Source organism: Drosophila navojoa, chromosome 5 (assembly GCF_054131105.1).
Source record: "Drosophila navojoa isolate 15081-1374.11 chromosome 5, UAZ_NAV_1.0, whole genome shotgun sequence".
Lineage (NCBI taxonomy): Eukaryota > Metazoa > Arthropoda > Insecta > Diptera > Drosophilidae > Drosophila > Drosophila navojoa.
This window is the reverse complement of record NC_142893.1, coordinates 4,190,790-4,214,156: the sequence shown is the minus strand read 5'-3', so window position 1 is coordinate 4,214,156 and position 23,367 is coordinate 4,190,790. Positions and strand designations below refer to the sequence as shown.

General features: G+C 43.5%; 9 protein-coding genes across 10 annotated transcripts in view; 4 read left to right on the top strand and 5 right to left on the bottom strand.

The window, feature by feature from the left end:
• Positions 1–13,878, top strand: part of l(2)efl (lethal (2) essential for life) — a 56,315-nt gene extending 42,437 nt beyond the window's left edge. Inside the window, exons 2-4 of one of the 2 annotated variants that reach the window (XM_018105610.3) lie at positions 12,895–12,934; positions 13,068–13,461; positions 13,533–13,878. In XM_018105610.3, coding sequence (XP_017961099.1) covers positions 13,068–13,461; positions 13,533–13,708 — 570 coding nt within the window. In that variant the 5' untranslated portion in view covers positions 12,895–12,934 and the 3' untranslated portion in view covers positions 13,709–13,878. Of the gene's footprint in view, positions 1–12,894; positions 12,935–13,023; positions 13,462–13,532 lie in introns of those variants that run through there. The other variant, XM_089261853.1, reaches the window with a different exon arrangement.
• Positions 79–8,013, top strand: LOC108654371 (uncharacterized). Its single transcript, XM_018105602.3, has 8 exons — positions 79–339; positions 403–846; positions 934–1,705; positions 1,924–2,903; positions 4,537–5,307; positions 5,373–5,573; positions 5,790–6,602; positions 6,659–8,013. The coding sequence occupies exons 1-8, from the start codon at positions 331–333 to the stop codon at positions 7,268–7,270; spliced, it is 4,602 nt and encodes a 1,533-aa protein (XP_017961091.1). The 5' UTR covers positions 79–330; the 3' UTR covers positions 7,271–8,013.
• angel (protein) lies at positions 2,426–4,330 on the bottom strand. Its single transcript, XM_018105606.3, has one exon. It carries the CDS (start codon positions 4,222–4,224, stop codon positions 3,187–3,189), a length of 1,038 nt encoding a protein of 345 aa, XP_017961095.1. The 5' UTR covers positions 4,225–4,330; the 3' UTR covers positions 2,426–3,186.
• On the bottom strand, positions 8,029–10,264 carry Pal2 (Peptidyl-alpha-hydroxyglycine-alpha-amidating lyase 2). Its single transcript, XM_018105605.3, has 7 exons — positions 9,888–10,264; positions 9,586–9,800; positions 9,319–9,517; positions 9,146–9,259; positions 9,002–9,089; positions 8,842–8,941; positions 8,029–8,535 (listed from the first exon to the last, which is right to left on the bottom strand). Exons 1-7 carry the CDS (start codon positions 10,032–10,034, stop codon positions 8,232–8,234), a joined length of 1,167 nt encoding a protein of 388 aa, XP_017961094.1. The 5' UTR covers positions 10,035–10,264; the 3' UTR covers positions 8,029–8,231.
• On the bottom strand, positions 10,433–11,551 carry St3 (Sulfotransferase 3). The gene is made up of 4 exons (XM_018105612.3): positions 11,388–11,551; positions 11,139–11,321; positions 11,003–11,085; positions 10,433–10,938 (listed from the first exon to the last, which is right to left on the bottom strand). Exons 1-4 carry the CDS (start codon positions 11,394–11,396, stop codon positions 10,848–10,850), a joined length of 366 nt encoding a protein of 121 aa, XP_017961101.1. The 5' UTR covers positions 11,397–11,551; the 3' UTR covers positions 10,433–10,847.
• A 372-nt stretch (positions 13,879–14,250) lies between the features above and the next one.
• LOC108654381 (ATPase inhibitor mai-2, mitochondrial) lies at positions 14,251–15,275 on the bottom strand. Its single transcript, XM_018105613.3, has 3 exons — positions 14,848–15,275; positions 14,569–14,707; positions 14,251–14,431 (listed from the first exon to the last, which is right to left on the bottom strand). The coding sequence occupies exons 1-3, from the start codon at positions 14,895–14,897 to the stop codon at positions 14,363–14,365; spliced, it is 258 nt and encodes an 85-aa protein (XP_017961102.1). The 5' UTR covers positions 14,898–15,275; the 3' UTR covers positions 14,251–14,362.
• LOC108654379 (uncharacterized) lies at positions 14,948–16,127 on the bottom strand. The gene is made up of 3 exons (XM_018105611.3): positions 15,819–16,127; positions 15,481–15,760; positions 14,948–15,398 (listed from the first exon to the last, which is right to left on the bottom strand). Exons 1-3 carry the CDS (start codon positions 15,869–15,871, stop codon positions 15,330–15,332), a joined length of 402 nt encoding a protein of 133 aa, XP_017961100.1. The 5' UTR covers positions 15,872–16,127; the 3' UTR covers positions 14,948–15,329.
• Positions 16,128–16,133: 6 nt separating this feature from the next.
• Positions 16,134–17,855, top strand: LOC108652682 (uncharacterized). The gene has a single exon (XM_089261848.1). The coding sequence runs from the start codon at positions 16,363–16,365 to the stop codon at positions 17,710–17,712; it is 1,350 nt and encodes a 449-aa protein (XP_089117974.1). The 5' UTR covers positions 16,134–16,362; the 3' UTR covers positions 17,713–17,855.
• A 92-nt stretch (positions 17,856–17,947) lies between these two features.
• PTP-ER (Protein tyrosine phosphatase-ERK/Enhancer of Ras1) lies at positions 17,948–22,628 on the top strand. Its single transcript, XM_018105604.2, has 2 exons — positions 17,948–21,110; positions 21,168–22,628. Exons 1-2 carry the CDS (start codon positions 18,300–18,302, stop codon positions 22,398–22,400), a joined length of 4,044 nt encoding a protein of 1,347 aa, XP_017961093.1. The 5' UTR covers positions 17,948–18,299; the 3' UTR covers positions 22,401–22,628.
• Positions 22,629–23,367: the final 739 nt, after the last annotated feature.

Sequence of the window (23,367 nt, the reverse complement as noted above, 5' to 3'; positions counted from 1 at the left end):
TTATAGCGATTAATTGTCAACGCGAAATTGCATTAGCTGATGCAAATACCCACTATACCCGAGGATAGTCAACACCAAAAAACCGGTTATTCTCGTCTGTGGGACACTGTGCGTCTAGCACTTAACAGCCCTGTGTTATTAGCGTCTGATAACGGCGAAAAGCGGCACGAAAGAGAGACGGCGTCAATTCAAATGCAGCAGCGTCGCGTCGTTTTTCTTTGAGCTGTGGAGGAAAAGAAAATATAGAAAACGTGCAACGTGTTAGTGTGTCCTCATTTCCAACAGTTTGTGGTGTCTTATCAGCGAATTATTTAGCACAACAAAACGATAATGGCCACAGTGAGTAAAAATAATAATATACATATTCATTGTAACATTCATGTAAACAAATCGCGTCTCCAGACTATTGCAGGTTCAAAGTACCCAAAACTTCGCATGGCCGCAGCATCTAATGCTGACGATGACGATGATGATGATGATGAAGAGGAGGAGGAGGAGGAAGATGAATCTGGTTCGACTAGCTCGTTTAGCTTACAGGAATGCATTAACGAGTTTCGTGCACGTCGAATCAGACGCGTGTCCACGCAAAGCCGAGATCGCGAAATGTCAGCAGCTGGCGGCGAAGACCAAAAAGGTGTTCCAGTTGCAACCGCTAACACAACCGATGCACATCTAATCAACCAGAATTTGTGTAACAAGGCGCAAGAGCGTAAGGGTAAACCGTGCAAGAATGGCTTCTGCTATTGCTTCACCAGCGACAGTGGCGATTGCGCTTCGACGACGGCGCCGCCACGTGACTGGCACGTGCGACAGCAAAAACGCAGCAGGCGCTTCGAAAGCAATAAGGTGTGAACCGTAATGGACGCCGTCAGATTTACATAGATTTGATTATATATACATACAAAATACTAATTCATGCTTTCCTTCATACAGCTGGGCATCGCACAGCCGCCGCTGAATAATCTAAATGCACAGCAGCAGCGGCAGCAGTCGAAAAGGAGTGTACAGAAGCAACCAGCTGTAATTGCTGCAGGACACACCTCCATTGCTACTAACCCCTTGACGGCGGTCAGCAGCTTGCATGCTGTGGGCGACAATGCGCCTCTCATACACATTATACAGGAGCTGCGTGATAATTGTGTCATATCCGAGGTGCGCGTCAATCGCGATAAGCTATCAGGCATCAATCAATCGAAAAAAACAACGACTACTTCAACGTCAAACTCATCAGCTACATCCTCAAAGCTAAAGGCAACTGCTCCGAAAATGCGTCAATGCGAGGCCGTAACCTATCAACCCACAGCGCCGGCGCTGTCCAATATAAGCGAACACGAGACACCATTAGAGGAAAGCGAGCATCTACTAACAGAGCAAACTAGCCTAGCGGGCGGCAGTTTTCATTCCACTCGCCGCAGTTCACGTCGGAGCTCTAGTGGAGGAAGACTGCTGCAGAAGCGTCTCTCCCATGGCCAAGTGAACTTCAAGACTCACGACATAGAGCAACCGCCGCCTAAGCCACCACGGCGCAGCACACAGAGTCTCGATGATAAATTTTCGTTATCATCTTTGACCTCAACAACGCCTTCGGTGCGGGATGCCGAACGCGTCCTAGATGAATTTTTGCGCAAGCATGGCGTGAAGCTGCCGACAGCTGAGAAAGAAAACTTGTCCAAGACCAAGAGCAAGCGCAAATCCTATCCATTAGGTAAGTCGGAGTTACAATTTTAATGGAAAGGTGTTAGGCTATATTAACTCTAGAATATATACTATAACTAATACGGTAGTTAGCTTAAATAATTTTCATTGATACCAAATTAATATACAACTAAAATTGTAGAAATAAAATGTATGAAACAGAAATTGCGACGATCTTGATCTCTATGTTTCGCTATATATACATATGTATGCTTCACATATTCACAGCTGAAATGGAGAAACCGATGCGTGTCCATCCATTGCCCAGCTGCCCCTCGCTGAGCGACATTGAGCGCGTTGTGGAGTCCAAACGTGGCGCACATTATGCCAAAAATATACACATGGCCAGCAAGAAGAGCGTTGTGGCCGATAAGCCCATTAAGGACTTTACTCTAGGCTGGACGGAGCCCAAGATCAATGATATGCTTAATTATGATATAGCTAAGCGGACGCAGTTTAAGACTAATGCACCAGAGCCAGCTCCACAGGTGGCCAATATAGGTTGGCAAGTGCCGGTGGTGCCCAAGGTCTCATTGGACACAGTAGATGGCGTGAGTGATAATCTGGCCGTCAACATGGAGCAGAAGCAGACGCCTATTAAATATCCACGTCTGCCCAAGCAAAGCAGCCAGAAATTCATTTGGAGCGAACAGTTACGTAGTCTGACGCCTTGGAGTGGCAATAAGCAGCGCACAGGATTACGCAAGAAATCCAAAAAGTTTTTAAATAATTCCAAGAAGAAAATCTTACGATTTGTGTCGCCCAAGAAGAGCAACCAAGAGCAGTTGGAGCGAGAGCATAGCGAACGTCGTCGACCCACTCCTCGCCTATGTACAGTGGGCGTGCAGACCAGCTCTATATCGCAATTGGATTTGCAGTCTCAGTCACCGCCGGGCAGCTATCATTCCCCAGTACAATCAACGCCAACGGCCACTACAAGTTCCGTCCGACAGCCTCAATACAAGGATAGCACCGAGCAGCCCTATTTCGACTTCGAACGCAAGGTAAAGCCACCAAAGCAGCCGCGTGCACAGCGCCCACGCAAGTTGAACTTTCAAGGCAACACTAGTTCGGCACCCGCTGCTACCTATCGCTCATTTCACAAGGATCTAGATCAAGATGTTACCATCACTAAAATGGGCTACTTGCTGGGCAACATACGAGCAAAATTGGAGGCTAGTGATGAGCGCGCCATTCGTACGTTTGGGGTGAGTTGAATATTCATTTTCAAAAATTATTTAAATATGTATATTAATATTAATCAGAACCATGATTTTAACAAGTATGTCTGCTGAAAGAACTAACAGTATAAGCTAGAGACAACATTCTAACGAATGTCCTTTTATACTTGCTGATCGGCTTGAGTCCTTCATCGATAACTTTTTGTACATACATCTTTTGTAAATTAGACTGTTTTATCAATTTACTTATTTACAAAAAATTTGGGTGGTATTTATTACTAGGAGGCATTATTAGGGAGATATTTAAATGCTAAGCCAGAGCAAAGACAGCGCCGAGCGCATAATGATCCGAGCCGAGATAGTGATTGGGTATCAAACCCACATTAGCGCAGCAATTGATTGTTGGCAGTTGATAAACGCTTAATATCTCTAGTTTCTGCCGGCTCTGCTGGCATACAGAGCGCAGAATATAGTCGACAGTGATCCATTCGTTTTGCAGCGTGGACGCTGTGCAGTCACCGCAATTTAATGCCTCAAAGTTAATCGCAGCCGGATCATCATCTTGGCTTAATAGCAGCTGCATGGGTGCCGTATGTAATTCCGAATTAAAATCTCCAGTTAAAATGACGGGCGTTGTATTTTGAGTCGAGTCTGTAGCAAAGCAGCGCAGTTCTGTGAGCAACTTGCTCACCTGGGCACAGCGCACATCAGACCGTCGTGGATTATAGAGCAGATGCGTTGTTGCCACAATCACTTCATTGCAATCCTTGGTAGATTCCTCGGTGCTGGTCGGTTGCTTTAATCGAAACTTGGCTAATATTGCCACATTCTCACGATTGAGCAGTGGGACATTTGGATCGTAGAGCTCTACCGCCTGCTCCTTTAGCAGCTGCAGCTTGCAGGAATCGTATATTATGGCACAGCCATCGGTGCGGCTGCCTGTCTTCTTTTTATACACATATTCCAAGCGCTTGCCACTGCTGGCTCTTAAACGTTGCACCAGCATGGGTAAGTGATCGAATTGCATCTCCTGCAAGCATAGTATGTCTGGATCCAATTTGTGAATCTCACGATGAATATTCTGCAAACGATGTCGCCACGTTAGCCACTCCTGCTTGATATTCACATAGAGAAAGAAGTGCTCCATTAGCAGGTCCTGAGCGAGTATGTTGTACGATAGCAGCTTTATTTTCGAGAGTGAATTAGCCTCATAGTTTGACATTAGCTTCCATTCGCGATTGAAATCGTAGCGTTGCTCCATTTTCCGGCTTGGCTGGCGCCTACTATACAAGTTGTTGCGTATGAATTGTATTCTCATGCTTAGTGGTCGGAGTCGGGATTTATACATTGGGTATAATTACACGGATGTTAGATATGTAAAGCAATTGTATTCCCTATTCCGACCAGAAAATATAAACAACGCCAGCCAATGACCGTCTTTACACTAATATTGTTTTGACATTCGCATTGCAGTGCATATTTAATTGCCATCCACACATCGATAACAATAATTGTTATCGAACATTTCGACAGTGACCGCACTATAGTAAAAAAATGTATAATTCAAATGTTATTTTTGGAATCACAAGTATTTTTAACATTGGCTTCTGTGTCTATTAATTGAAGGACATGATTAGAAAATATTTTTCACGTATTGCAGGCGAGCTCACGTCTCACCCCTGAGGAACAATTACACAATGTAGAGCTGCCATCGGATAGTTTCGACTGCGTTGATGCTCCCAGCAGACGTTTGCAACGCTCAACAACAACTATACAACGGCAGTATCGTACTCTTGAGCGGGAGCCAATTTACTCTGAAATTGAAGAGGATTGTATGCTCGTAAGCGGCAGTCCACAATTTGATGTGCGCACTGAAGCGCATCTTAAAGTAGCACCAACACCAACACCAACACCTGAACCGACACCTACGCCAACTCAAACACCTACAGTCACGCCCACGCCCACTACAACTGCAACAGTGCCTGGAACAATTAGTGAGCCGACACCCTTGTCCTCACCTGTGCTACCAGTAGATATCACTGCACTCTATGCCCAAGTGCAAAAGGCCAACAAGACGCCATCGAAGGCAACACCCGCAAAGGCTGCGCCTCCACCCAGAGCACTGGGACAATTTCTGCAGGAGTCCTTGCAGAATGGCAGCTTCTTTCAGTTTATGCCGTTGCCCGATGAGCCCACCAGCGACAGCTCATACCTCATGTCCAACTCGAATAGCATCTCGAATCAGGCGACCTTGCCAATGCATCAATCGCTAAACAACATTAGCGAACAGCATTCGCCGCCCAAAAAGAACCGTAATTTAAGCAAATCGGAGCTATCGCTGCAGCGCAGCGAGATATTCCTAGAGAATCTCTGTCGTAGCGAAATTGTGCTGGACCCGGATGATAATGTGCGACTGGAAAAGGTGCAAAACGTAAGTACTCAATTAATTCTATATAAAACTTTCAATATAAATAAACAAAAACTATCTCCCGATAGACCTGCCTGAGAGCAAATCCAGCTGCAGATGATGTGTCGTATGACATACCTGTAGAACTGTATGGAGACTATATGCTCGATGATCGCAACGCCAGTGGCAGCTCCTTTGCCACCAAATATGGATCTGTGCAGCTAGAGCCGCCGCCTCCATCCTCCGATAATCAAAGTACGCCAAAGAAACAGCAGCGCTTTACGACTAAGGTAGAGATTTTTGTTGATACTCATTAGCCAACGCACACTTTCGCTGTATACATACATTTATCAAGAAATCCCTGTACAGTTATATCACATATTATAAATTAGTTATAAACAAAACGACAAAAACACTTTCTGCTTGCTTCTTCTTTGCTTTGCCAACACACATTTTAACTAAGTTTAGTATATGCTAACCATTGCCTTGCGCCCAATTTATTTTAGCCCAGCATTGATATCAATGATGGTCCGTCAGTGTCAGGGCAGACTGTAAGCCACAGCTGCCCAACAACACCACAGCAGCACGAGCAGCTGCCGTCCTTGAAGCCGTCGCATAGCAGCCTAACTGAGCTGCCAGGCAATGAGAGTCAGCTGTTATCCATGAGCACCATGGCGCGTTACCGTATGTTGAAGGATGCAGTGCGTCGCTCGTATCGCAAGGGCAAAGACTTCTTGCTGGCCGAGAAGCAGCGACTTGCTCAGAATCTGAGCATGTCCCGCGATCAGTCCAATCAAACGGAAACTGAGTTGGACAGCAGCAGCTACTATGCCAGCTTCAATCTGGACTCGCTGCTCAATGAATCGCTGACGATGAAGGAGCAGCTGGCTCAGGCTGTCAGCATTTGCCGCCAAATGCCCGAACTGGAAATCTCGCCGGAAATGGTGGAGGCGGAGCGTTTGCTGCTCTTCAGCTCGTTGAGGCAAAAGACGGAGCCGTCAATTATCGAAAGGGAGGCAACTCTAGCTGTGCGTCAGCAGTCGCAGTGCCTCCTCCTGGATGGTTTGTATTTACCCGTCAAATCGGATGGTAACCAAGATATGTTCTTCAACTACTATTACATCTGCACCATCGAATGTGAGGGTCGTATACGCTCCACCCAATCCATTGAGTGCCAGAATGGAGCTGCTATATTTCGCGATTGTGGATTGGAGTTCTATAGCGCTGGTGAAGCGGAGGCGCTGGAGCTGCACTGCCAAATTTTCATGCTGCGTCTGCGTAAAGTGTCGACGCTGTCGCTGGAGCCGTCCAACAAGCTGGTAGATCAATTCTTTGTTTCTCCTGTCAATCCTTACTCATGTATAATTCTTTTTAGAAACGAGGCAGTGGCAGCCTTGGCTCTAGCAGTTCCTCCAGCAGCTGCTCGCAGATTGTCTCACGCTTCCGTCTGCACGCCTCGTTTTCGTTGAAAGCCGCGGATCTGGTCCCTTACGAGCTGGTCTCCAGTGAAACGCAACCAAGTGATAAATTGTGGCTGCGCACCTCTCGCACCTGGCAACTGCCGCTGACGCCACACACCAAATCGTCGAATCTGATGCCACAAATCCAGTTGAGTGGGCGCGTGGAGCTGCGTTTGCCCAAATCGCAATATGCCGGCTATCTGAATGTGCAGGACACGGATCCAAGGAACAAGCACAATTGGAATCGTCGCTGGTGCACGCTGGACGGACTGCATCTGGCCGTTTGGCAGTACGAGCACAATCTCAGCGAGCAGCCGCCGCTGCTGTCGCTGCAGCTGGGCGAGTGCAGGCAATCGCAATTGGATGTCGCGCCACGAGAGCTGTGCGCACGTGCTCGCAGCTTCTGGCTGCAGTGCCCCAATGGCGAGGCATTCTTTGCAGCGGATACCCAAGCGGAGCTGGTCGAATGGCTGCGCAGGCTAAATGAAGCGTTGGCCTTCACCAAGCGCTGGTTAAGTGCCTCTTAGCAATTATTTGATATAATTTATATATTTTTAATATAATTATTATGCGCTTAAGTGGTGCCTCTTAGCAATTAGTTGTTATAAGTGAGCTATTATTATATTTTTATATATTCATCATAAGTTTTTATAATTGTAGTTTTGTAATTGTTATATATGAAAGTTTCTATACATTCTTTTTGTATATATATACGGCAGACTTTATCTAGTCTAAGCTACAGTCATCTGCAAACAATTCGTAGTCAGCGACAACTTGCCAGGTAAACATTCCTTGACTGAAACGTGTTGGATTCCATTCAAATATCATCAAATTCATCAACATTCTTGTGCATTAACTATTATATAGTATAATACATTAAAGTAGATACATACATATCTATATAGGTGCACAACAACAACAGTTTATTACATACATAATTTACATGAAGTACAATAATAGTATATAAAGAGAGAGAGATATATATATATTTAATATATGTTATATTTGTGCGGATTACAATATGGTACATAGTGTTAGATAATTTTTATATAATTTATAGTTCAGATAACTCTCACGGCTGACGCATTAGATATATTGTTAGTTATAGGTATATATATATAGTGTATATGCTTTGTAAATCCATTTGCTCGATTACGGCGCAAAACATAAGTGTTGAGGTTATCTTTGTTGTGGTAATTTGTTTTGTCCAGCAATTTACATACTTAAATTGTATAATTAATAAATTACTACTATTGATTTTTGCTATCAATTTAACTTGGGTCTCTTTATCAAAAAATCTGTCTATTGTTTTGGTTTTGATTTTGGTATTCTGTTACACTGTTGCTCTATAGGTTCTAGGGTCTTGGTTCTACATATTTATTCACTATGTTTTATTTATTTCTTTTGGATATGCCGATACGCCTCTCAGATATACGTTGCTGCTGCTGGTAGAGAGCTCTTCCGGGTTTTTGGCAATCGAACAATATCTCAAGCCAAAACATATTTCCATACGCGATTCGTCTGGTGATTGGTGCCCGTCTCCGTCACGTAGAGAGCCGATCCATTCACACTGACGGCTATCGAGTGGGGATTCTTGAACTCGCCCCAGTGTCCAATAATTGTCTCGGAGCGTGGATCTATGGTGAAGCCGCGAACTGGCAGCATCGAGGTGGGTCCATTCACAGCAAAGACAATGTCGCCATAGCCACTGACACCAAAGACGCGACCCAGATCCGGTTCCTGGATGGTGGCAGCCGGTTGACCCTCGCCATGCGATGACTTCAGGCCAGCTCTGTAATTTTGTTAAAGAGCATATTAATATTTAAGTGTTACACGTATGATATTTCAACATCCACTTCTCTTCTCTTGAATTGTCTTTCTGTATCTTTGATTATCTTTCTGACACTTCTTTACTCTCTATTCTCCTCATCTTGTTTTTCTCTTAGTCTTGGGCCTTCTCTTTTTAGAGTTCAGTCTCACGTAAAACTTCTCTCTTTGTTTCTTCTCGGCTTTTACTTCACTATATCTCCCTATCTCCTCTCTTATCTTTGTCTACCCTCCATTGATAATTTCTTTTATCAGCTCTGTACTCTCTTACTTGGGGCACACAACACGCATATTCTCACGATCCGCAATGCACAGTAAATCCAAGTGTTCCAATAAGGTAATGGCGTGTGGCACTTGCAAGGAGAGGAATTCTGCAAGCATTTGGAATATTATATATAAATTTATACTAGACGAATATTACGTATACGCACCCGGTGGCTGTGGAATGCTGCGCAGCAATTTGCCAGCCGCATTGAACTTCAGTATGCGACTGTTACAGTAGCCATCAGCTATAAAGAACTGCAATAAAAAACTAGAATTTGTACAGACTTGCATTAAATATTCATGGTACCCACCTCGCCTGTTGTGGCGACAGCTATTGAAGTGGGTTTGCACAGATGCTTGACCGAGGAGCCGGGTCGGAAGCGTTTGCCTATGACCAGTTGCGGTTTGCTCTCAAAGGGTCGGAACTGTAATTGATGCAATATGTTTATAGCAAGCATATATGCAATAAAAACGTTGAGCTCACCTTGAATGCCTGATGCATAGCCACATCAGTTATCCAGTAGTTTCCATGTCCATCTATAGTCATGCCATGAGGCATATAGAACATTTCCGAGCCCCAGCCGGTTTTAATGGCGCCCGTCTTTGGATCTAGCACATAAATGGTTTTCTCCTTAATTGGTCCATACTCAATCAAATAGTAGATGTTGCTCTCATTGAAGGTGCTACAAGAGAAAAGAGAGTATAAATATATGCGAAACAAACACTTGTTAGCGGACAGCTGTTGACCTACTTAACATCCCAGTAGCGGTCAGCGCGATGAAAAATCACTGGGTTGCCCTCTGGATCAACAGAAACAGCTGTGACTTGGCCAAAGCTATGCTGATCTGTTGGCCAATTCTCGACCAGCACTGGAACGGGCACATTAGCTGCAGGTATGGGCACATTGTCATAGCTACGTTGATTCTGCAGCGCCACTTCATCGCCCGCCAAAGGCAGCGGCTTGCTCTACAAAAAGGTTGAGAGGAAGGCCGATAGTCAGCGGGAGGGCAAGAGTGAAAGAAGAAATGCCACAATAGCAGAGCTGCAACTTACCTCCATGCGTCGCTTGATGAGCTCCCTGACCTCATCGAAGAAACGCTCGTTGAGGTTTAAGGCAGCCTCTGGCAGGTGGTTGCCCCCAATCGCCGATATTTCGGCTAATGCCAGCGCCAGCAGCGCTACGAAAAAGTAGCCTCGCATTGTGTGTGATTTCGATTTATATTTACTATCTTTGCACAATTCTCGTAATGAAACTGATGCTCGTTTATTTGCACACAATTTTGTAAGGCTTTGACTGCCCTAACATCTGTTGGAGTTGTCTATATGTTGAGCTGGCAATAACTAAAATCACTCGGGGCCAACATACGCACAGCACCTACACTTTTCGCTTTCATTGCAAACGCATGCGCCTCTCCTGTACTGTGGTTCGCATAGGCTAAAAACAGGTGAAATTTATATGCTGGCCAGTTCTGCTAAGAGCTTGTGCCACGGTGGCACGAGCACAGCTTGAAGAACGCTGATTGAAAAACGTTATATTGATTTTCCAATTGGCCAAACAATCGAGCGCCAAAAGTTAGGCAACAAAAAATAAGACCGCCTAATGCAAATGGTCGATAGTTTTATTTATGCACACAAAACGATAACACAATATTCAATAATGAACTAACTCACACAGATAGGCGTGCAAGTGTGTGGATGTGTTCTAAGTGCATTCGAGCGCTTCGCATTTATCGATACTTTATACTGCGCAATTAACTTTAAAGAATTGGCTATATTCAAATGTCGATAAATACATTAGCACCACAAAGCTATATAATTTGTTGCTAATATTTATAGTAAATGAGCATGTGATGGCTTGGTTGCCATTTTAGAATATTTGTTGAAAGCCACTTGGGAAATGGTCGCATACTATCAGCAGCGAGTGTAGCTGCCATTGGTGCTGGTCTATGTTATTGTTATTGGTGTTGTTGTTGTTGGTAATTTAACTGTTATGATATGTTTGACGTCACGCACTCAACGCTCGACGGTGCCCAACGCCAGTTGCGTCCAAATATAGCCGGTATCTGTCATAGAACAATACGCATTATAATAGCGTCCTGGCGAGCTGAAAATAGAGATTGTACGATTACATGTAATTCGCACTGATAAGATAATTCTATAACACATACCGGCAATAGGAATACTGGGGACACTTGCACCGAAACAGATTTTGGAACTCCTCCTTGCACACCTCGTTCCACCAGCAGGTGCGCTATAAATGCATTGGTAAATCCAAGTGGACCTTTAATTTGTTGCAATTGATACCTCAGTCATGTAACCATGTACGCTCTGGTCCGAGTAGCGTTTGTTTGAGTTGCGCCCGTCCTCGCTGGCGTGCAGTGGAGTCAGCGCCACGAGCAGCATCAGCATGACCAGCAGCCAACCTCCATATCCTCCATGTCCTCCATATCCACCATGTCTGGGCAGGCTAAACGTCACGGGCAGCGCCTGCAAAGCAAGCGAAATAGTAAAATAAAATGCACACATAACTTGCAACCTTTTATTGTGTCGCACCTCTTGCATTGCGTTGCGTTTCGTAATTGATGTTTTTGTTATGCTCTTTTCGCCTCCTGTTCGCGTATCACATGACGCAGGAGCAGACACACAGACATGCAGACACGCAGCCACGCTTACACAGATAACACACAGTCACACACACAAGCACAGACAGCGAGTTGCCCGCTGTTTTGGCTTTGGCCTACTTTTGGGCGTCGCTCGGCTTCAAGTCGGTTTCCCTATATTTCACGCACACGCACAAATACACACATACACACGTAAAACGTGAATCGTGGACCAATATGGGGGCTACTGGTGGTGGTGCATATAAAAACAGGGTGTTTCTGCTAAGAAAGAAAAACAAAATTGAGATGTTAGAAAAGGAGAGAAGAGAAAGAATGTGAATATAAATGATCAATATAATTTTTTTTTTTTTTTTAAATAAGATGATCAATGAAAATACTCATTATTAATTTAATGTTTACGCCTCAAATAAGAAATCAACGACATCTTGGATACGTCACAGCGCTTGTCTAACAGACGCATAGTGACTCAGCAGCAGATGCCTAAAATAATCTAAAAACTCATTTATTTGCCAAAATATTTTAATAGGTGGCATCAAATGATTTTCAACAGGTTGAATTGGGAAAATATTTCCTATCGAGCGGCTGTAAGGCCATATATAAGTAGCTCAACGTAGGTGTTTACTTCTATGGGATTAGTAAGAAATTAACGTAAATATATTCTGATTCTGGCAACTTCTAAGACTTTAAATTTTCCATAAAAAAGCAATACATTTGAAAACATTTGGGCAATTCTCTAGTAAATTAGCTTCCATATATATGTATGTGCTTAAGAGATTATACAAATAATTGCATGCATCATGGTTTGGCTTGTTTGAACAGCATTTTCCCAATGGTCTGTGGAACATTTAAGTTCTATATAGAATTTTCCATGCAGAGGCGTCAGTGCACACGTCTTTCCGCAAAAAAGAAACAAAAACAAACACACAAACAACCAAAGACCTAAAAAAAACATCAAAGATGCTCATTAAACATATCCTATAAGAAGAATTTTATATAAATTTTTACGAATATAAGAAAGTGATATATTAAAAAATAATATTATTTAATGATTATTAAGACATCAAATATATATTTTTCATTCAGTAACAATTTACAAATATTTTGCATTTATATTACTTTAATCAGACATTTACTAAAATTTTTCAGTTTTCCTCAAGATCTATTTACAGGGTATATTTTGTAGTTTGCATTTGTACAAGCAATATATTTGGCCAAACACGAGATATACATGGCACAGAGTCATAAATATATATAAAAACTATATATATAGATATAAATTCATGTGGATGACGCTGGGCTAAATTTAGAAGGCAAATACATTTTCATATTTTTAGCGCATAGAGAAGCGAATGTAAACAGTCGAATGCGATGCTATAAAACTGAGCAGACTTTTCGAAATGTTCCACAAAAACGTTGCAGCCGCGAAACGGAAAATACGAAAATTCTACATTCTGTGATTAATTGGATTAATTAACAAAGGTACGAAAGGTAGCCAAATCATACAAAAAGAAAAAAGAAACAGATTATAAATAGAAAATATATGAAAATTCAACCGTTTCGGATTATAGATAACTGCCATTAGCTTGTTATCTCCCTTTTCTTCTTCAAATAGATGTCCGTTGTTCCTCTAATGTTCCGTGATTGGTGGGATGAGATTGACTTTCCAATGCGCACATCGCGCCTATTGGATCAACACTTTGGCCAGGGTCTGAAACGGGATGATCTTTTGTCCTCCGTTTGGAACTCTCGCCCCACTGTGCTGCGCTCGGGCTATCTGCGTCCGTGGCAGCGCTCTGTGAACAGTTTGCAGCGACAGGAATCGGGCTCCACTCTGAACATCGACAACGAGAAGTTCGAAGTGATTCTCGATGTGCAGCAGTTCTCGCCGAATGAGATTACAGTGAAAGTATCCGATAAATTTGTCATAGTCGAGGGCAAGCACGAGGAGAAACAGGACGAGCATGGCTTCGTAGCCAGACAGTTCTCCAGACGTTATCAGCTGCCAGGTGGGTTTCACTGGAATGAATTTGTCCCCTCTACTATATATATTATATCCACTTTCTGTTACCTATTGCAGCTGATGTCAATCCAGACACTGTCACCTCATCCCTGTCCTCAGATGGCCTGCTGACCATTACGGCGCCCATGAAGAAATTGCCCCCGCCCACCACGGAGCGCCTAGTGCAAATCACACAGACTGGACCCTCCTCCAAGGAGGATAACGCCAAGAAGGTCGAAACCACAACGCAATAAGCAACCATTATTTATTAAAAGAAGCCTTTTTATACCAATATGAGAATTAGAATAGGTTTATACGAATTTACTATTGGAAGTATTTAATGTATTTAGAATGAGAAACGGCAAGTCCTGTGCTATTTGTAACGCTGCTAAAGAATAGTAAAAATAAAATTTTAATTCATATATTTATTCTGCTTATGAATATGATATCTTTGATATCTTAAAGATATTGTAGGGTGAAAGACAGGGATTTGGGGCATTTCCCTTTTATTTAAATTATGCAAATGATCGACTTTTGCTGATAGTTTTTAGCTTATGAAAAAACCCTAAAAATCCAAAAAATGCAATTGTAATATTTATACATTTAACATAAATAAATACTTAATAAATTTCCCTTCAATATCTTCATAAACCGTTCGAACCAACCTCGTTTATAATACATTTCGTACATTCCAATTAAAGCAGAACTATTGCTAATTACATCAGCCTCTTCAAGAGCTATCTATAGCGACATGTATGCATTTTAGGCATTACACCACTTTAGGTATTACATGAAATTTTCATTCACACAAAATATTGTAATTTATTTCGAAATGTGATCCATAAAAAACTATCAAACAGAACTAAAAACTATAAAATTGAGCATTTATATATGTGTGTTTATGTATTTCATTTCTTTGTTGCTTCGGGCGCCTTGGTGTCGGTCTTCGTCTTCAGGTTCTTGAGTTGTTCCTTTTGCTGAAATAGACAAGAAATTAAGAATAAGTGAAGTTATAAATAAGAAAAGAAAATTGTTTTGTTCATATATTATTTCTTGCGACTTCAACTTCATTCAAGCCCCTTTCGTCTATATAGTTTTATTTTTAAGTACCGACCTGCTTATAGAAGAACTCCTCCTCGCGCGCAGCTTCCATTTTGCCAAACGATCCACCAGCTTCGCGTATGGAGCCGCCTGCGCCCCCACCTTTGCCCGCACCGCTGCCCAGCTCGCCCACATGCGACATTCTCAAGTATCTAATAAACAAATAAATATAAATATAAGTATATGTGAATATTCGCAAACAGGTAGATAGAGAGTGAATGAGAGAGAGAGAGGAAGATCGAGAGTGAGAGCGAGAGAGCTTATGCAATCTCGCTGCTCTGATGGAACTTACTGAATTTGTTTTGGATACAGATGTTGACTGATGCGGCGCAGTGTAAACATATTGATTTATATACCGGCAGCTAATATAGTATATTACTGAAGTATATATATATATGTTTTTATGTATATATATATATGTTTTAGGTAGTAATATACGATGAGTGATCGTTGCTCTTTATTTCATGGTATTATGAAAATCTCAGCTGCTTGTGCATTGTCCGTTCGGAATGGTATTAATTTTGCGGGCCCTGCCAACTTGTTGTAAGACTTGCGAATTTAAACGAGGGAAAAATTTGAATTGTGAATTGAAAATACTGCTCTGCTGCCTAATTCAGAGCATTCCAACACAATTTGCATACGAAACGAGAAACAACAAGAAATTGCGTCCAAATTAGTTGAAAATGACAAGAATGTTTTTTGGATATCAATTTGTTTTTTTCTAAATTTCCTTTGGATTTTTGAACATTCATTTGGATTTGCCAATTACTTTGCCTATGATTCATCGTCATCGATTGGATCGTCCTTTCCACGATTATGCAAAACCTTTAAACATTCGGTGCTCTAGAAAGGGCGATGGTGAGAGGGACAGAGAGGGAGAGACAGGAGGAAATAGAGATGTTTGTTCATCATTTTCCATATTTACCTCATTCAAGAAGAATGCCTCTTCATGCATGTCCTTGTATTTGTTTATACAAGTTGTATTATAGAGAGCAGCATGATCTAATGTACGTTGATACTCCTCGTATTTGCGCATATAGTCTGCGGTCTTCGAGGACTCAATATGTTTGCGTATATTGGACATTAATCCGTGATTGATCGAGCTAAAGTATTCTTCTTCCTTGATGCCACCTTGCAACTTACCGAGACCGCCGCCCAGCAGAAATACATTTGAAGGTAAAGTGCTCTTCGACTCTGAGTAACGTCTGTGGGGAGGGATTATCGTTGAGCTAGCATTATCCGGATGTGCGGATTGGGACTTACGCGTAATTTAGAATAGAGGCTTGTGTGCGTCGAAACAAACCAGCGGGAAACATTTTTGCGTCTTTATATATAATAATTTATGTATATTTTATATATATAAATGTACGTGTATATATATTTTATAAACATATATATATTATATTTTGAATGTTTGGCACGATTATAAAAACTTTCTGGGTTGATAACAAATGCTAAAGGCATCTAAATTTACTGTCAGAGAAAGTAGATCAAAATAAAAAATTTTGTAAAATGAAAGTAGCAATAAAAAAAAACATCACAGAACTCCGCGAAAACTACATCCCGATATCGGTAAGTTCTTTTTACAATTGAGTCGATTATTATAGCTGTTGATTACGTCGATTAGTAAGAATTAAACGTACGTAATATTCCCGCATACATACATATACATATGTATATACATATCTACCTACCTATATGTACATGTCTGTAGGCGTATGCATATGTATATGTATATGTATATGCATATATATTCCATACATACATACATGTATCGTATCCTATACATATGTACGAAAGTTCTTAAATGCATCCATTCACCAAAGACATCCAACCAGTGGTGATAAACGGAAGACCTCAGTCGAAACTGGAGCCGCCCAAATCAAAGTCAGCGGCTGCGCTCGTGAAACGCAAGAACCGCAATGCACGCAGAAAGAGCCACTATCAGCATCATCATAATAGCAACAACAGCAGCGGCAATAACAGCAGCGGAAATATTAGCAGCGGCAACAACAGCAGCAGCTGCAGCAGCAACCAAAACAACAACGATGATAATGATGATCATGACAACAGCGTTGGGCATCATGACGATGATCTGGCCAAGGAGCCGTGTCAATTTGTGCCCGTGCGTCGCAAGCCGCTCGGTGAATATATGAATTTGGAGGGACCAACTCTAACAGCTACAGCTCCGGCGGCAGCGGCGGCAGCAGCAGCCGCAACAACAGGAGCTACAGCAATAACAACAGCAACCACAACAGCAACACCAGTAGCACCATCTCCAGCAGCAACGTCATCATCATCATTGCCATCGACGGCAATGCAGGGCATGCGAATGAGCTATGCGGCAGCCGTACAAACTGGATTGGGTGTGAAAGTAATGATATCGCCGCGTCTCAAAAAATTTAATAACAAGCCTGGCAGCAAGGGTCAAAAGGCCAACAACCACAATAACAATCATCATAATAATAATAGTAAGATAATCGCTGACACAAAGTTTCGAATATTTGATGAGCAACCACATAAGCCGCACATTGTCCGAGTCGATCCAAAAGTGTTTCGTGCTGATGTTGAGGCTATGAAAGGAGCTGCACGATTGAAGACAACCAAATCGAAAAAGGCATCGGCAGCAGCAGCAGCAACAGCAACAGCAACAACATCAACTCCAAGAATCCTCACATTGAAAACAAGCGAGCTGCCAACTAAGCCGAAAGCTAAATCGGAAGATGCTGAGATTAAAGAGCTTGAATTGCAATTCAAAGAACTGGCATGCAATACGGATGACACCGCTGCCATTGCGGAAGACGTGATGCAGACAGCTAGGAATTTGAATTCAATTCAAGGCAGTTCATCAACAGCATCGAATGACAGCCAGGGCGCACCAATCAACCAGCACCACAACACCATCAACAATAACAACAACAATGTGAAATCACCGACATTTGTGGATTCGATCAGCTATTTAAGCTTTCATCATGAGCGATTGCAGCAGATAGTCAAAAATCAAAGCATTTGCGTCATTTGCTTACAATCGCCAGAACCAATGAAGATACCACAATTTGAGGACAAACATTTTAAATATCTCGAGGAAGCTTCACTTTTGGCACAAAATCGCACCATGCTACGCTTATGGCTGAACTCTGATCAACTGATATGCTAGTAAACATTTTTCAGACAGATAAATTTTTAAAGTTATATTAGTTATATTGTGTGTTCTAAGTTATGCCTGTTGACTAAACACTAAATTGAAACGCAACGGCCAAACAATAAACTTGGCCTGCCTATGCAGTGGCCGATAATATAGTATTTTTCGTTTTATTTGCAATACTCACATCCAAAAATACCACATATAATATATCGATATATTGTTTGTATATCTGTATATGAATATGAATTAATTTATTTGTAAGATGGCCTGGTCACATTGTATTTAGGTTGATTATTTTCCTTATTTTGCAAGTGTAAAAATGTTGTGTTGTGAAAAGCGCAATTTAATTGCAATGCCTATATAGTTTGTCAACCAGCTAGTGGCTAATGTGCATGGCAATAATGTTAACCGTTTGACGGCATTATACCAACTGCATGGCAGCGCCTGTCTAGCCAAACAGCAGCCCCAGCACAAACTGAAGGCGTGTGAACGAAGCGAGCGAGCGAGCGTGTCAGCGCAGAGCGGAGCGGTGTGTATGTGGAGTGAGGAGTGAGGAGCGGAGCGCAGCGCGTTTTCTGTGTGTTTTGTGTGTGTATATAATGGACAAGTTAAAAAACAACAACAAAGAACATGCAGTTATTGCATCAATTGAGTGCTCCTATACCAATGCTGCTGAAACCGATGTCGATGTGGAAAGCAATAAGAGCACGCCCACACCATATTTTACGCCCCTCGAATATCTACAGACCTCCTTTGAGTTCCCATCGCCCACAACTCCATCTGCAGCAGCGACATCTGATGCATGCGATGAGGAGCCACTCTATACACCGAAACAGTTTACAGTTTGTAATCCTAAGCAGCAGCCGCAGCAGCAACACTCAGCGCAATTGCCGCAATCGCCGACGACGCTAAATCGTAAATTTAAGCGATTTTCCTTATACGATCGACGTTCATGTTCGCCGCAGGACGCAGGTCGGATATTTGCCAACAAGGAGAATACGATACCAAAAAAATGCGGCACCGATAACGATCACGATAGTTTGTATTTATCGAAAAGCGAACACAACTCACCCACAATCCTTTTTAGAGATGATAGCTCAACGACGACAACAACAACAACGTCAACGTCAACAACAACGCCAAATCTCCTTAGCGATTCGAGCCGGCACAGCTACTCACCCAAGTTGCTCGCCTCCATAAATAATTTGAATTTGAATCATTCTTTGAGCGGCTCCCCGCTCAACATCATTAATTCGGCTGGCTATAAAAATGGCAATTTCTTTCGCTTTCCCGAAATCGATCATGTGGTGCAGGATATGGTGGTGCAGCAGTCGCCACCGATTGCTGCCCTGGCAGCCGAAGAGCCTGACAATCAGCAACAGCAACAACAGCAAGCAAAGCAAGCTGTCACAGCCGAAACGGGTCGACGCAATCGCAAGAATAAGAACAATCTCACCATACGCATCACAGATGTGCAGCTGGCCAAGCCGTTATCGCCCTCCAAGCCAAAGACGCCCACGATCAAGAGCACCAAGGAGAAGGCACGCTCTCTGGACTCTGCTGCCAACGAGACGGAGCTGTCGATTGTGGTGCACCCGATCAATGAATCTCATCCCATGCCGGGCAGCAGTGGCGGTTATGGATATGGATATGGATATGGCCACAGCCCTGGTCAGGCCATGAATCAAAGCAATATGTTAATGCAGCCAACGGCCTCCAGTTTGCACTCCACCTCGCTCTCACGTCTGGATACCCAGCAGTCGCTGCACAGTCGACGCACCACGCGTCGCAAATCACCTGGCTTGAATAGCAGCGATTGGCAAATGTATCATCGCAAACAGAATCCATATCAGACCTCACTGGATGCCGATGAACAGAAGTCGGCCTCGAGTGTCGACAGCAGCAGCACCAGCGGGAAATTCACACTGGGAGCCACTCTGGCACCACGAAGCGCACACAAATTAAATCCCATGCTGCACTCATCCAGCACCAACTTGAAAACGTTGCCCGAGTGCTTGACCTTGGTAGAGTTTACGCCGTGCACAGCGGCTGTGGAGTCGCCCTTTAAGCAAAAGTCGATGGATTTGCCCGGCAAGAGCGTCGGTCACGGCTCGATGAATCTTCTGCAGCGTCGTGGCTCGAATCACAGTCTCACCTTGAATCTGCACAGCTCTTGTGGCAATCTAATGAATAGCAGCTTGAGTGTCTCGAATTATAGCTTGGGCTCAGTCAGCAACTCGAAGTCCAGTTGCAATCTGGAGCAGCAACAACCGCACAGTCAACAGCAGCCACAGCCGCTTAATCAATTAACTGTCGCTGCGGGCAGCGGGCAGGGTGTGCGTCAGGGTCTGTTTCGGCGGCGTGGATCCAATCACAGCATCACCTTGCAGAGTCACACGACCAACTCGTGCGGGGAGCTCAACTCCATGGCCAATCAGACGACGCCGAAGCGCGGCCTGCTCGAGCGGCGGGGCAGCAACCAAAGCCTAACGCTCAATATGGGCGGCCAGCTGAGTACAGCAGGCGGTGGAGGAGGAGCACTGGATCCAACGCAACCCAAGTTGACTGTCTGCAGCTGTGGTGCAGCGAATGCCGCTCAGGCGACGCATCAGCGCAAGTTCTTCAGCACCGAGAACCTGAATAGCAATCGTGGCGGCAATAGCTCACAATATTTGGACTTCAAGCAGCCGCTGTGCTTTGGCTCGGCCTCCGATCTGCAGCCCAGCGAGCAGTCGAAGAACAAATCGCCCATAGGAACTGACGAGACGGGCGTTGTGCTCTGCACCTGTGCAGCTGGCGGTGGCGGCGGCGGCGGCATCCGGAATATCATGACACGTCCGCTCTCACCGCAGACGACGAGCGAGGAGTTCAAAATCTATTTGGCTAGCATACAGATGCTGCAGAGTGCCTCGAATCCGCTGAATCAGTACGATTTGATCAAGCTGAATCACGTGTTCGATCACAGCTACAAAGCGAACTTGGAGCAGCCGCCGGTGTTGGTGTTGGGACGTGAAGGCGGCACGCCCACAAATCAAGTGCCGCCCACATCCGAAGACAGCGAACTGCTGAACTTGTACCAGACGGTGGTGAAGCGAATCGTAACACCCTTGCCACATCTGGACGATGATGAACAGAAGCGTATATTTCGTGACTTGCATAAGGAATTTTGGGACTTGCCGTTAAATCATCAGGAGAAGCCCATGGTATTAGGTTCGCAGACAAAGAATCGATACAAAACGATTCTGCCCAATGAGCATTCGCGCGTTATACTTGAGAGTGAGGCGACGGAGCTACTGAATTTGCAGAGCTGCTCTCTGCTGCAGCCTCAAACTGCAAGCGAGGAGCTGACGAGCAAAACGACGCTGCTGGCCAACGAGGAGTTGCCCTACATCAATGCCAATTACATCAAGGTAGGACTTTAGTTATGAACTTGCATATCCATCTAATAAACTTGAATTCGTTTTCAGGGCCCGGACTATGTGTCCAAGTGCTACGTGGCCACGCAGGGACCGCTGCCGAACACCATTTTCGAGTTTTGGCTGATGATCTATCAGAATACACAGCGGTATATACGACGTTGCATGGATGGAGGCAGCAGTCCGCACGTAGATCGAACTCACATCTTGCAGCAGTATTATCAAAAGATCGTAATGCTGACTAATTTCACGGAGTGCAATCGACAGAAGTGTGCCGTCTATTTTCCCATCGAGCTGAACGAGATCTTTGCGGTGGCCGCCAAGGGCGAGGTCTTTGAGTTGAGCGCGCAGGCACGCGCCTATTTTGAGCCGCATCTGATGTCGATGCAGGAGAGCGACGAGTCTGGAACTAGTCTCGGCAGTGAACTGCAACCGGAACGGGAGCAGCTCAACAATCGCTGGCACATAGCCATCGATTCGCAGAAGGTGACGCTGACCGAGTCGCTGCGTCGCTCACTGCCCGCCACTGGGAGTTTCTTTTTGGCCAAAAACGTGGGCATTGTGCGACGAAATGGTTATTCTGTGCGCAAGCTCATCCTGCTCTACTGCATCAATGTGCCGGATAGTGTGGGCCTGCTGGACTATCATCTGCAAAAGATTTGCTGCTATCATTATTGGTATCCCGATTGGCCCGATCACCATTCGCCGCGGGATATCAACACCTTGTTGGACACCTGCTTGCATGTGCTGAATCTTGGCAAGTGCGAGTCGGAATTCGACAATTACGATGACAAGCGGAGCACACGGAATGCACATCTGAGCGCCCAACGTTTGGAAATCTACAAGCAGGACATCTTTAATGCGGTGCAGCCGTTGCCCGTGATACACTGCTCGGCGGGCATTGGACGCACCGGTTGCTTCACGGCCATACTGAATGCAGTGCGTCAGCTGCGACAATCGTTGGCCTACTCTCTGACTGGGATGCTGACCAAAACGCTGACCATCAAGGATATGCAGTGCTCACAATACGGCAGCGACGAGGATACCGAATCTAGCTTTAGCTGCAATACTCTATTGCATATACAGCACATTGTTGAGCAGCCGGATGCCGTTAGCTTCGATCAGTTGCCCAAGATGCCGGACATCTTTGTGGATATCTTGGGCATTGTCTGCAATCTGCGTCTGCAACGGGGCGGCATGGTTCAAAACTCTGAACAGTACGAGCTAATACATCGAGCCATTTGTCTCTATTTGAAGCGCACTTTGGCGCTGCGACGTTTTTAGATTAGTTACAAATTGAATACAGATAATTGATGACAATGTTTAACAACATAATGACGACGACGATGATGATGATGATGATGATGATTAAGATATAGTTGTAGATGATGATGATGAAGTTGCAGAAGAACAAAACACCAATTTACTATTTGTAAAAGAAACCTTTTTGTGAACCTTATTTAAAAAAAAAAAGCAAACAAAAAAAATGTAAAAAAAAATTAGAAAAAACAACAGAAGAAACCCAACAACAACAAATGCGAATAACCATGGCTAAAAGAGTCTCGAACATTATATACTTATATACATAAAGCAAGATAATGAAAATCGGAATATAGTTATATATAGCAGACACACGATGCGTGTGCTATGTGAACTTATTATCTATTACTACACATTATTATGATTACGAACTATTATTATTATTATTATAATTATTATGATGATGATTATTATAAATGTTTATTAAGTGTTTTTTGAATGTATGTGGTGTGCATGTATAATGTATGTACATAAGTGTAAATGTTTTTTCCATTTTTTTCGGTGTGAGCAACAAACAAACAAAAGAAAAACAAAACAAACCCTATGCTTAAAACAACAACAACAACTACAAACTACATTTAATTCAACTTATTAATTACCTTACCCTAACAAACAAAAAACACACAGACAACAATTAACAGACAGCAACAACAACAACTGTGAGTTGATAATCTTTTGTTGGGGTTTACCGTGAAAAGCTCAAACCCCTTTATCAAGTTGTCTCGAAGCTTCGCGCTTCGTTTCTAACTGACTAAAACACCAATTTTCACGGCATTTTCCCAACTGTCAGCTCGACAGCTGTTGTTGTTGTTTGCTATTATAAGGGCCGAAATCCATAGTAACAGCTAGAGTTCTTTCATGACAAAAACAAAACAAAATTATATAAAGATAAACAAAAAAGCAAAACAAGAATAATTGAAACTTGAAAACT

Coding starts and splice junctions, on each gene's coding strand:
- LOC108654371 (XM_018105602.3), top strand. Junction 847..933: donor GGCGCTTCGAAAGCAATAAG/GTGTGAACCGTA, acceptor TCCTTCATACAG/CTGGGCATCGCACAGCCGCC. Junction 5,574..5,789: donor AGCAGCGCTTTACGACTAAG/GTAGAGATTTTT, acceptor AATTTATTTTAG/CCCAGCATTGATATCAATGA.
- angel (XM_018105606.3), bottom strand. CDS start 4,224: ATGTATAAATCCCGACTCCGACCACTAAGCATGAGAATACAATTCATA.
- Pal2 (XM_018105605.3), bottom strand. CDS start 10,034: ATGCGAGGCTACTTTTTCGTAGCGCTGCTGGCGCTGGCATTAGCCGAA. Junction 9,260..9,318: donor CTATGCATCAGGCATTCAAG/GTGAGCTCAACG, acceptor CATCAATTACAG/TTCCGACCCTTTGAGAGCAA. Junction 8,536..8,841: donor ATGCGTGTTGTGTGCCCCAA/GTAAGAGAGTAC, acceptor ACAAAATTACAG/AGCTGGCCTGAAGTCATCGC.
- St3 (XM_018105612.3), bottom strand. Junction 11,086..11,138: donor TACATGGTTACATGACTGAG/GTATCAATTGCA, acceptor ATGCATTTATAG/CGCACCTGCTGGTGGAACGA. Junction 10,939..11,002: donor CCCCAGTATTCCTATTGCCG/GTATGTGTTATA, acceptor CTCTATTTTCAG/CTCGCCAGGACGCTATTATA.
- LOC108654381 (XM_018105613.3), bottom strand. CDS start 14,897: ATGTTTACACTGCGCCGCATCAGTCAACATCTGTATCCAAAACAAATT. Junction 14,708..14,847: donor CTGTATCCAAAACAAATTCA/GTAAGTTCCATC, acceptor TTTGTTTATTAG/ATACTTGAGAATGTCGCATG. Junction 14,432..14,568: donor AGGAGTTCTTCTATAAGCAG/GTCGGTACTTAA, acceptor TGTCTATTTCAG/CAAAAGGAACAACTCAAGAA.
- LOC108654379 (XM_018105611.3), bottom strand. CDS start 15,871: ATGTTTCCCGCTGGTTTGTTTCGACGCACACAAGCCTCTATTCTAAAT. Junction 15,761..15,818: donor GCCTCTATTCTAAATTACGC/GTAAGTCCCAAT, acceptor CCCTCCCCACAG/ACGTTACTCAGAGTCGAAGA. Junction 15,399..15,480: donor AGGCATTCTTCTTGAATGAG/GTAAATATGGAA, acceptor CGCCCTTTCTAG/AGCACCGAATGTTTAAAGGT.
- LOC108652682 (XM_089261848.1), top strand. CDS start 16,363: ATGCATCCATTCACCAAAGACATCCAACCAGTGGTGATAAACGGAAGA.
- PTP-ER (XM_018105604.2), top strand. CDS start 18,300: ATGGACAAGTTAAAAAACAACAACAAAGAACATGCAGTTATTGCATCA. Junction 21,111..21,167: donor TCAATGCCAATTACATCAAG/GTAGGACTTTAG, acceptor ATTCGTTTTCAG/GGCCCGGACTATGTGTCCAA.